The sequence below is a fragment of the Juglans regia genome, chromosome 9, assembly GCF_001411555.2.
Source record: "Juglans regia cultivar Chandler chromosome 9, Walnut 2.0, whole genome shotgun sequence".
Classification (NCBI taxonomy): domain Eukaryota; kingdom Viridiplantae; phylum Streptophyta; class Magnoliopsida; order Fagales; family Juglandaceae; genus Juglans; species Juglans regia.
Window position 1 is genome coordinate 15,191,541 of NC_049909.1, and position 11,646 is coordinate 15,203,186.

General features: G+C 34.4%; 1 protein-coding gene across 1 annotated transcript; it reads left to right on the plus strand.

Annotated features, from left to right (window-relative positions):
- The first annotated feature begins 826 nt into the window (after positions 1-826).
- LOC108994423 (deSI-like protein At4g17486) lies at positions 827-4,648 on the plus strand. Its single transcript, XM_018969639.2, has 5 exons — positions 827-1,059; positions 1,480-1,743; positions 2,512-2,799; positions 3,657-3,737; positions 4,292-4,648. The coding sequence occupies exons 2-5, from the start codon at positions 1,575-1,577 to the stop codon at positions 4,435-4,437; spliced, it is 684 nt and encodes a 227-aa protein (XP_018825184.1). The 5' UTR covers positions 827-1,059; positions 1,480-1,574; the 3' UTR covers positions 4,438-4,648.
- The last annotated feature ends 6,998 nt before the right edge of the window (positions 4,649-11,646 follow it).

Genomic DNA, 11,646 nt, shown 5'->3' on the forward strand with positions numbered 1-11,646 from the left:
TAATTTTAGGCTATTGTTTATTTTAATTTGAGAAGTGCTGCAACAAAAGAGATTTAACAGGAAGAAACTTATAACTTGATGTGACATAATGTGATATATTATATTTATTTTATAATAAAAAATAATTTTATAATTTGACATACTATATCAAGATACATCAATTTGTAATTTTATTTATCTGAAATTCTTTTGTAGATAAACAATTTATCTTTTAGATTTTATTATTCATTGTTATATTTGTTGGCACAGACGTTTTAAGTAACCCTTCGTATCTGGCATATATACAAAATAATTTAAAATATGAGAAATAATTTATACAGTTTTAAGATGGACAAATCTTGCATACTTATTTTGAAAAAAAAAAGTATGTAAGTTTGAGGCTCATATAAAAAAGCTAATTCTTTTAATGATAAATTCTATTTTTATTTTTTTTCAAAATAATAAGTGAGAATTCATATTTTAGCATTTGTCTCAAAATATCACAAAAATAAAAATAGTATTATTAATAAATCACCTTATAAATTGATACATTAACTAAAATATCTATACACCATCAATTAAATTGATAAATTCTATGTATTTTACTACTATATTTATCAATTGTCTTCCTTTGTCGAAAATCAGATAGTTTTTTCGTTGAGATAGTGAGATGAAATGAAATAATTTTAGATAAATTGAATGAATTATTTATTATAATTTATGTAAAAATTTAAAAAAATTATAATAATAAGATGAGATAAGATGAAATATGTTTAATTAATATCTCACACATTCGCTCCCAAATTAAATCCCAAAATATGATTTGAAATTCAGAAGCATCTTTCTTAGTCCAGAAAGTATAAAATTTCCCAAAATTTTTCAAGATAATCCCAGACACAGACAGGGACAGACAAGCAGCCCCCAGCACTACGCGTAAAGAACTTCCCAATTGATATAGAAAAAGCAAAGCCTCCCATCTCGATCTACAGACGATCATTCTCATCAGATCGAAGATTCCCGCATTTTGCCTCCAAATTTAAGCATCCACTCTCCTCCAAATCTCCACTCTCAAGCCCTCTCGTAAGCGCTCTCTCTCTCTCTCTCTCTCTATATATATATACGTATATATATAAACACATAAACAATTAAACGTTTATAATTCTTTTCTATAGCTTCTTTACGCATTTTGATTTCCTGTGGTTGTTTTCACCGATCCGGCTTGGTTAAGTTGGATTCTCTTAAACCCTGTTTGTTTCCTGGGAGAACCGCGGGATAGAAAGTTTTTCAGGAACTATTATAGCTTATTCGTATAAAGCTGCAATACAATAACAAAATAACAGACTCTGCTCCTTCCAAGTCTCGAAATCTCTCTTTCTTTCCACTTTCTTGTTACTTTCTCAGCAACCAACAGATTGTTAGGGTTCTCTCCTCCCACTAATTTATTTGAATCAAGGTAAAGATTTTAATTTTCCTAACTTCCTCTTTCTTTGTATTTTTTAGTGTTTTCTTGGATTGGTATTGAAGATCATGAGCTTGTGAATCCTGGAATGTAAATATTCTTATCGGGGAGTTGAGGCGTTGGCAATTTAGTGGAAATGCGGTTATTTCCGTTGGGCGAGAGCTCGAGCTCAAGCATGGAAAACGAGCTGAGCGATAGAGTAAAGAAAAATCAGGCTTCGTTGTTTCTCAATGTCTACGACCTCACACCCGCAAATGATTACCTATACTGGTTCGGCGTCGGCATTTTCCATTCGGGTATTGAAGGTAGTTGAGTGGTACATTGCACTACTCTCGACTCTTCCATTTTTAAATTTGTAATCTTCAAGGGAAAAATTACTGCGCATTGAGTTTGTATCCTCAGATAATTATGAAATGTATGATTGAAGGGGAGAATCCCATCGCCATTATGTCTTTTGGCTTTTCTATCATAGTTATTGATTAGCTAAATGAAGCTTTACACTTCAAGGGAAGCAAAAGATAACATCAAATAGAGAAAACTGTGTTTAACGGTGTGAACAGAAGAGGTTGAACTTTCTTTTGCGTTAGTATTCTACAATTGCTCAACTTTGGGAATTTAAATTTCCTGTTTGCATTGCTATGCATAACTTTCTCTAGAGACTAATAAGAGCATGTGTGTTTTCATGAATATGTAGAATCTTTAGATTTTTTTTTTAAAAAAAAAAGTTAAACATAGATTGATGGAGCATTCCAGCACCAGATTTGAATAACTAAACTACTTAATGTCTTTGTTCCTGCAGGATTTTTCTCTGATTGTACTTGTTGCATGATGCTAGAGAATAATTCATGTATATAAAGATATGATTAGAAACTTTATGCGATAAAAATTTTATTGTCTAATTATATGATAATCAAAAATAGGGAGGACAAGCTGCCATATGTATGCCACACGGTGAGAAGGGAAGCCCTAGGATTTTATTTTTTGTTGCTGAAGAGTCCAGGCATTAAGCTTTTTGTATTTTCTATTCTATGGTGTGCCAACCATAAAAGTTGTACCTGAATTTTGATGGACAGTGCATGGTTTGGAGTATGGCTTTGGAGCACATGAGTACTCTTCCAGTGGGGTGTTTGAGGTGGAACCAAGAAGTTGCCCTGGCTTCATCTTCAGACGGTCAGTATTGTTAGGTAGCACTGATATGTCTCGTTCAGAATTTCGGTCCTTCATGGAGCAGCTTTCTGCAAAGTATAATGGGGACACCTACCATTTGATTGCCAAAAATTGCAACCACTTCACGGATGAAGTTTGTACCCGACTAACTGGAAAGCCCATACCAGGATGGGTAAACCGGCTTGCCCGACTAGGTAACTGGTCTCCCTGCTTGCTTGTTTCTGTAATTGAGAATCTACGTTGAAGCCAGGGCTGGCTCAATGGTAAGGCCATTGCCTAATGCCCCCCACCCTATGTAAGGCCCCCAAAAATAAAAACCATTTCATTAAATAAAAATTTAAATAATTTTTATAGTTTTCAATGTGTGCAAGGCCCCATAATACTAAATTTAATATTTAATACAATGAATTTTGTTTTTTGATCAGTAATACAATGAATTATTTATATTTTAAATAATTTTTTTAAGATCTTGTTAAAGTGAGGCACAAAATTGCATTGAGACCTCATTTTAGGTTGTTGTAAATATAAATTCACAAAAATTGTATTTAAAGATTTTAAATAAAATCTCATTTTATTGTAAAGTTTGAAAATATTCCATATAATAATTTATATTTTATTGTATTATAATTACGAATGACTCACTTAAATCTTGCCTTAGGCCTCAATTTGTATTGAGCCGCCCTTGGTTGAAGCTCAAAGGTAGCTTCTAGACCTGGTGAATTGCATATCCATGGTACCTGGTGTCTTAAGTTTGGATATACATAGGAACCTAGTTCCACATTGACCTTGGCCATATGAGTATACAGATTAATAAACATTATTTTACTATTTTGTTATATTTCATGATTACTGTATTATCAGGCTACTCGTCAAATCTACAGGGTATATTCTATATGGCACTTTCCTGTGGAAATTTGTTATATTGGGGTTTCAAAGGGTGTGAGCAACATAGCTGCTTACACCTCTTGCCTTTGCAAAGGGATCTTTTGGGCCTTTGGCCAATATATGCTTTTCGCTTCCTTCTTCTCATTATATATGGTTGAAGTTTCAGGTTCTTTCTGCAATTGTCTTCTGCCAGAAAACATTCAGGTTACAGCAGTGAGACATCTGCCTGATCATCCAACACATTCTGGTAAAAGTCTATTTGGACAACCATATTTGCAAGCTGATTGGTTTAGATTCTTGTATGGATTCTCTTCTTGAAATGCTTTTGTATATTTCTGCATGTTACGAGTTCCGTTGTCATAAACAATAAAAGGTAGACGTCCCTTTTTTTGTTCTCTTGTTTTTGGTTTTAAATGTTTGGTGGAAAGCTTGAGTTATCATTAAACAGTTCGATTATAGGATCAAACATACTGGCATAATTGTTGTTGGGTTAGGTTTATCTAGTCATGTAAGGTAAGGTTTTAAAGTGAGTTTTGTTTTAATAAACTACGTAGTTTTAAGGTCGTTTTGTGACAATGATGATCTGGACACTTAGAAACTGGAACCATCCACTACGTGCAGGCACATCTATCATTAGGTAACTAGGTCCATCCATCTTAAAAAGAACTGTCTTGACAGTGACTGCTTTATTCAGCAGAAAGGATTGAATTCCGAGATATAATTCTCCTGTTATGTGTGGTATTTATGTTTGGACTCTCTCTCTCTCTCTCTGCCATTAATCCACATAATGTGAAAATACAGATGAGGACGGGTCAGAATCTGCTGCATCATTTGCATCAGCAGAGAGTGAAGATGAGGAACCAAATCATCATCTACTGGCCACAACAAATGGTGATGTGGCTTTTCTAAAGGAAAAACCAGTGAGGTTAGCAAGGGAGCTCATGTGAAACTCTCCCTGTCTCGGGTCTCTCTGTTGTTTGTACTACTAATGTATGATGAGTTCAAGTGTATCAGTGGACATATATCCACAAAATTATTGGCATTTTCATTGTATGTATGCTGGTAAAATGATGATCCCAGGAATTGTATGTAGCCTATGTTATTTTGAAACGTATCTAATGCTTCATATTAGCAATTTTGCATGTTGCTGCATTATAATTCACATCTGCAAAACTTTTATATCTGCAAATTGTTGCAATTTTTTCAATGTACACAGTAAACTACCATAGATACACTGAACTGGAAGTTGTTAGCAAAATGTTGGTTCATCGGGTCAGAGGTAGTTCGAGGAAATAATTACGATATTTTTTACTATTTTAAGAGAAATTAAAGTTTGTTAAATAAATCAATACTCTAAAAAATATCACTTTTGTATGGGTAATCTTAGAACTTTCCCCTTCCCAAAAAATCTCGCACCCCTTCAATAATTGAGGAGAAAGAGATTATTAAATTTGGTACACTTCCTTCTACACAATGCTTGAGATAACGGCATAAATAATAATAATTATTATTTGAAACGACCATAAAAAAGAAAAAAAAAACAAATTATCAATATTATAGTAGCATTAAAGCCAACATATGGGTCTAATCCAATAAAAAAAAAATCAATGAAAATGACAAAACAAATTATGAAATATAGATTTGGTTTCCTTCAATTCTTTATTTGAATCATGATATGTGAATCCTTCACGTTTAATGTTGTGCTAGGATTTTGAATAATGTGAACTACATATGAACATTATGTATTTTCTTTGAATCCAATCATCATATTTTAAGAGAAAATATTGTTAAAAGCTCATGATCTATAGACTAATAGTCTAATACATACAATAAGGAGTTTCAAGATAATTTTTTTTTTTTGGACAAAAACAATTCCATGGGATTTATATAAGTAGAAAAGAATGTTGTGCAAAACTTTTGCTTTTGGTAAGCAAACAAATGCCAAAAGAGAAATAATCTTCGAAGCAGCCACTATTTGGCTGCATTCATTTCACACATGACGTGTAGACCAGGTTCACTAACACCACTAAACCGGTTTGCTTCGTTCCGTCTCTCAGCCCTCATTCCCCTCATCCAACCATTTCGGCCCCAAGAGCTCAAAGCCCCCCCGATCCCAAGCCCTCAAAGCCCTCCCCGAACCTCAGAGCCATCGAAGCCAAGCACAGTCACCGACCTCAGCCTTCCCCACCACAACCCAGCCCTACCAACCATGACCTTAGCTCTCCCGAGGAGATTAGTCCCTAAGCCCTCGGTCCCATCTCAGTCTACCAACGAGCCATCGGTCCCATCTCAGTCCACCAATGAAGCCCTTGGTCCCATCTCAGACCTCAGCCTTCCCCACCACGACCCAGCCCTACCCACCATGACACCCTCTCGAGGAGATTAGAGTCCCCAAGCCCTCGGTCCCATCTCAATCCACCAACAAAGCCCTTGGTCCCATCTCAGTTTACCAATGAAGCCCTTGATCCCATCTTAGTCCATCGACGCGAAACAGCCCTCAGTCCAACGACGCGAAGGTTTAACATACATTTTTTTTCTCCTATTTAATCCATCTCTGTATCATCACTTTGTAGATTTAGCATACAGTTTTTTTAAAAAAAATTATATATATATATATATATAAGTAAATAGAATAATGTCTTTATCATCACTTAGTAGATTTTCAAGTATAAATTTAATTTGCACTCAGAAATTGGTTAAATAATTAGCCTATATTTATTTTGGGACAGTTGCCTTTAGGATTTAAGATTTAACGATTTGGTAGAACCATTATTTATATGCATTTTGTGATGATGTGGAATCTCACCAAGGAGCAGGACCTTTAGAAGCATTATATAAGTGCATTGAAGGAAACTAGAAAAGAATTAGAAAAATCTATATATGAATTAGAAAAATCTAAAACATGTCCAAGAGTTAGAAAAATCACTACCCTCAAAATGAATAAACCTGATACATGTCCAAGAGTTAGAAAAATCTTATATGAATTACAGTGAAGTGAGGCTATCCCCAATATCAAAATATTAAATATTAGTTGTCCCTTTGTAAGGCATTGAAATAAATAATTATGAGAAAATATTTTTCTAAATTGAAGATCACATTGAGATACCCATCATAACACAATCATTTCTTTTTTCTTTGATAACCCATCATAACACAATGTGTGGATATGAACCAAGTGTTGCATTCCTAGACTAATACAACATGTGATCTATGTACAAGATCACATTGAGATACCCATCATAACCCTTTTTTTTTTTTATTATTATTTTTTTTATCGATAACCCATCATAACACAATCTGTTGATATGAACCAAGTGTTGCACTCCAACACTAATACAACATGTGATCTGTGTTGATTCACATACAAGTGCTGAATTACGCATCCCAATATGGACATTGGACACACAATGCTGGGAAAAATGATCCATTGAAATCTAGACACCAAAAGCATAATTACTTTAAGCACGTGATTGTATTAATTAAAAATGTGTTCCATTAAAAATTTGTCTTTGATTTTTCATAATCACGCATGACATCATCCCAATTATCATCTTTAGTTAATGATTTTGTGATGGAGTCACCAACTTGTTGGTGTGGTTTGAAAACACCACTAAAGACGTCTCATGCTAAGAAAAATCTTGATAGGAGGTTTTTTGCTTGCCCAAACTATAATATGGTAAAACAACTTTATATTTGTCATATTTGCATATCAATTTTTTGCTTGTGGAGTATATTTATCATGTTAATTGGGGGAGTGCGCACTGCGTGCAGAGAGATGCGAGGTGTGAATTCTTCTATGGGTGAATATACTTCATCTGCTATAGGAGAATTTTTGTGTCAGAGAGAATAAGGCTTCTAAGACGTGGGATTATGTACTATAGCACGAATATGACGTTCGGAAAAGGAGAGATAAACTAAGAGAGATAACGAAGAATCTGAAAAAGGAAAAACGAAAATTGTTATGTTTGTACTGGATTCTCACATTTGTAATAGTGTTTGCTTGGTTCGGATGAATTCCATGTAAAAAGCACGTTGTATGGATTAGATGGTTAGTTCATGAATGGAAACAGCTTGTTAACACCATGTTTTGATGAAAACCATGGAAAGACACAATTGCTAAATCAACCTTGTAAGGTCTCCTTGTAAAAATATGCACAAAGTAAAGTGTATGGATAGCTTTTGTGCAATTTCATTTTTTCCCCTGCTATCTTTTCGTTGTTGGAATATTGTCTCCTTGTAAAAATATGCATGAAGTAAAGTGGGTAGTCACTGAATATAAAATGAATGCTGAATTATTTTTTTAGAACATAATTGCCTTAGTAGCCACGTTTGCTAAATTATTTTTTTAGAACTGAATGCATTTCTTGAAGATGGTTGAGAACCACCTCCCAATGCAAGTAAATATGAAAAATTGATATTTTTAATTAAATCATGAGTCCTATTTAAAAGCACTGATCTAGGAAGAGTCGAATCTATGAACTTCTTACTGGTCATTCATCTCCAATAGAGTCTATGCAAATTCTTTTAACATATTGTAATGACCATAAAGTGAATGCTGATGGGGGTTGCCCTAGAGATAAAAAGAAAAGAAAAGGGATGTTATTCGAGACATATTTTGATGTATCTTGGTCACAACTTATCTGTTAAAGCTCTCTATGATAGAGTTTTTCACCATTGTTGTGCTTTTTGAAGCTTTTCTAATTTCACTGCAGACAGATATAGCTTCTGTCATTTCACAACCAATGGAATACATACAGTCCGAAATGAACCATTTTCACATTCATTTTTCATTCTTAATCTTACAACAAAGATACACCTCCACTTTCCATTACATTCATCAACGAATTCCTTCAATGTCGTACCAGAATGGAAATACCTGTAAAAAAAAGCATTCATGCTTTCCGACCTCTGTGTTATACTCATTCCAGCCCAAAATACACTTTTCAAATAAGCTGGAACCCAAAAAGACATTTCCTAGTATAAGGATTGAAGTCATTCATTGCTGACCAGATCATACTTCCCAGGTAGTTTACCCTAGCTTTCCTAAAATTCTATGGTGGTCTTTGAGTCATATAATGTAATCTGAATGTCAGTCTTCAACCCTGTATTGAATTTGGCGTGAGATCTTAATTTCTCTGGAAGTTTGCACATTATATGCCATAAACAATATTTATGAAGAGTTTCGGGGAATACAATGGCAATAATACTCTTCATTGCCCGATCTTGGTCGATTATCATGGCTTTGGACACCCGACCATTCATGCAGTCCAGCCACATTCGGAACAACCACACAAAAGTATGTGTGTCCTCGCTTGAAAGCAATCACGCTCCTGATAATATGGACTGACCATGATGGTTAATACCAATGAATGGAGCAAAAGGCATCCCGTACCTATTTGTTAGGTACGTTGTATCTAAGGTTACAACATCTCTGAAATACTCATAGGCCGCTCGACTCCGAGCATCAACCCAAAACACATTCTGTAACCTTCCCTCGTCATCCACGTCCATGTTAGAAAAAAACTCATCATTCTGATCTCTCATTCTTTGAAAATACTGATTAAGTGCTTCACCACCTTCTTTACCCAACCTTAAATGTCTAGTCTTGTTAGTGAAATTTCGACAATCTTTGTCTTGAAACTGAAGATTCTCAAAACCCCCCGCATCAACGACAAGAGAATAAAAATTCTTGTTCATTCATATATCGGCTCGATCATTCAGGTCGAGGATCCTTTGACTATATTCATCTAGACACTTGTGAAATCGCAAGAATCTTATCTTCTTGGGGCTCATAGTTATGTGGTTGTGCACATTTTCAACAGTGGTGAAAATCCACTTATCATTCTTGCTCAACGTCGCATTTACTCTCGCCTTACAATCCGTACTAGTTGTTGGCCGTGGCTTTGAGATATTATTGTTCTTAGGTTGGTAGCCGTGGCTTTGAGATATTATTGTTCTTAGGTTGGTACTTTCCGTCACGGGCACAACCAATGGTCACATACACAGGCCTCCCATCATCATCTCTTCTAGTCTTCTTTGTCCGTACACTAAAATCCTCTTGCTTGGGATATTGCTTATGGTAGGTTGTAAGCTCTTTCACACTGTCAAGTTCCATACCGGATCTTAGTGCTTCAACTTGTACCTTATCATCCTGGACAACAGTGGTATCCTCTAAATCTTCATTTATGTCGAAGACCATTTCTAAAAATGGAAACATATGGATGGATTAGCTTCAAAACAATATTACAATCATTATAATCAAGGCAAACAAAACGGTAATACAATCGACGTCATGAAAACTTTCATCAGTCATCCGTGATGTACTTCCAAGATTTTGTTCAAATTCTACAGCAGTTGACGCCAGGGGCGCTTCTTGCCTCAAGTCCTCCAAATTACTCAGCGAAGGGTAGGGCATATAAGGTGTCATTTGCTCAAACATGCATGTTGTTAGGCAAAATGGAATGACTCTAAACAAATTAACATGTTAATTTCTGGAATTTAAAAATTCAAATAAATATACCTCAAATGAATCATCGAATGGGCTAAAGTCTATTGGAGTACTCGGCGAACTGTAGGACATATTTACATCAAAAGGATGCTGCAATTATGCTTATATTTAGATTCATGAGCACTTCAAACAAACTTTATTAAAAAATAAAGGACATTAACTTGCCTACTCGCATGGTAGACGTTTGGATTTCCACCTCTATTTTGAGGCGTCATTAATGATTGCGAAGTCGACGTCAAAGGCCTATGTGGCATTCCATCTTCCTCTTCCCCCATCACACTAAAACTAAGAATGTCTTCTGAGACTTTATAGGCAAAGAACATGATGTCAAAAGAAGAAAAATGAAGATTAAACTCTCATATGTAATGCAGAATCTAAAAATATAAGCACTTCCTATAGAAATGAAATACAAACGTACAATGATTGTCTGAAACTGATTGGTACACAATATGCCAAATACAATAGGTAGCTCATGACAATCCCAGCCAGTTATAGGTTTCACTTTGGAGTCTTCAAAGAGCTGCTCAAAGATATATAATAAAATGATAAGAATGAACTTAAAGTTTATTTTTTAACATATATAATTTCGCAGATTCATAAAAAATAAACTAAATCCACAAGCTTATTGTCTCAAATAAAGGTAATTTTGTCATTATTAATTAGGAGCTTCAAATGCTGTGATACTGGTATGAACAGAAAAAATAAAAACAAATAATTCTCAGTGAGCAGAAACAGATATTTCCAAATCATGGAATCCATCGAATCATGTAGCAAGTATTTAGTCAGTCTATTTTCTCGATATCTTTTTACTTATCAAGAACAAAAAAAAAAAAAAAAAAAAAAAACTGAGTTAAGCTATATACTATGCTCACATTCTACTCTCATGGTGCTACCAACCCTTGGATCAGCTCTTGTTTAGAAAGATAATTGGTACCAACACAAATAAATCATTAAAAATGTAGTTCTTGCCATTCCTCCATATTCAAAACTAACAGAAGCCAAGTAATAGCTGAGATTTTTATGTCACAATCCACAAAAATGATATTCCCTCAAATAAAATGTGACATATATAATCGTTAACTACTAGCTAGCTCCCTTTAATTAGGTCATGGTTAAATATATATATTATATATATATGTGTGTATTTTTTTTTTTAACAAACAGGAATAATTAGGTGTAGAATAAATTAGAAGAGATAGCCTTACATGATCACTAGTAAACTGCTCTCTCAGATTCAATTGTGATGTCCATGCACTTCGAGCGACATTAATAATTACAAGTACCAAACCTAGTGTCAGTTAATTAGCCACTTCACTAACTAATTAATTAATCATGATGTTTGCAGCACTAGTATTTTGCGTTGGTGTATTCCCTCCATGATCAATGTATATCGGTTCTTTTATATATATATATATATATATATATATATATATATTCTACTCGTGTATATCTATAGACATGAATATTAGAGCTGCGGAGACGTTTGGATTCGAAGATGACTTGAGATGAGCTGAGATGAGTTGAGATGGATTATGAATAGTAATGAAATGAGTTGTAAATAGTAATGAGATTTGTGAGTTAAAGTTGTTGAATAGTAATGAATAGTAGTGAGATGAATTGAGATGGGTTGAGATGAGCTGAGATGACT

What these genes read in the sequence shown, in the direction of transcription:
- LOC108994423 (XM_018969639.2), top strand. Translation starts at nt 1,575, where the DNA reads ATGCGGTTATTTCCGTTGGGCGAGAGCTCGAGCTCAAGCATGGAAAAC. An exon ending in TTTCCATTCGGGTATTGAAG is followed by an intron (nt 1,744 to 2,511) that starts GTAGTTGAGTGG and finishes TTTGATGGACAG; the next exon opens with TGCATGGTTTGGAGTATGGC. An exon ending in AAACCGGCTTGCCCGACTAG is followed by an intron (nt 2,800 to 3,656) that starts GTAACTGGTCTC and finishes TTGAAGTTTCAG; the next exon opens with GTTCTTTCTGCAATTGTCTT.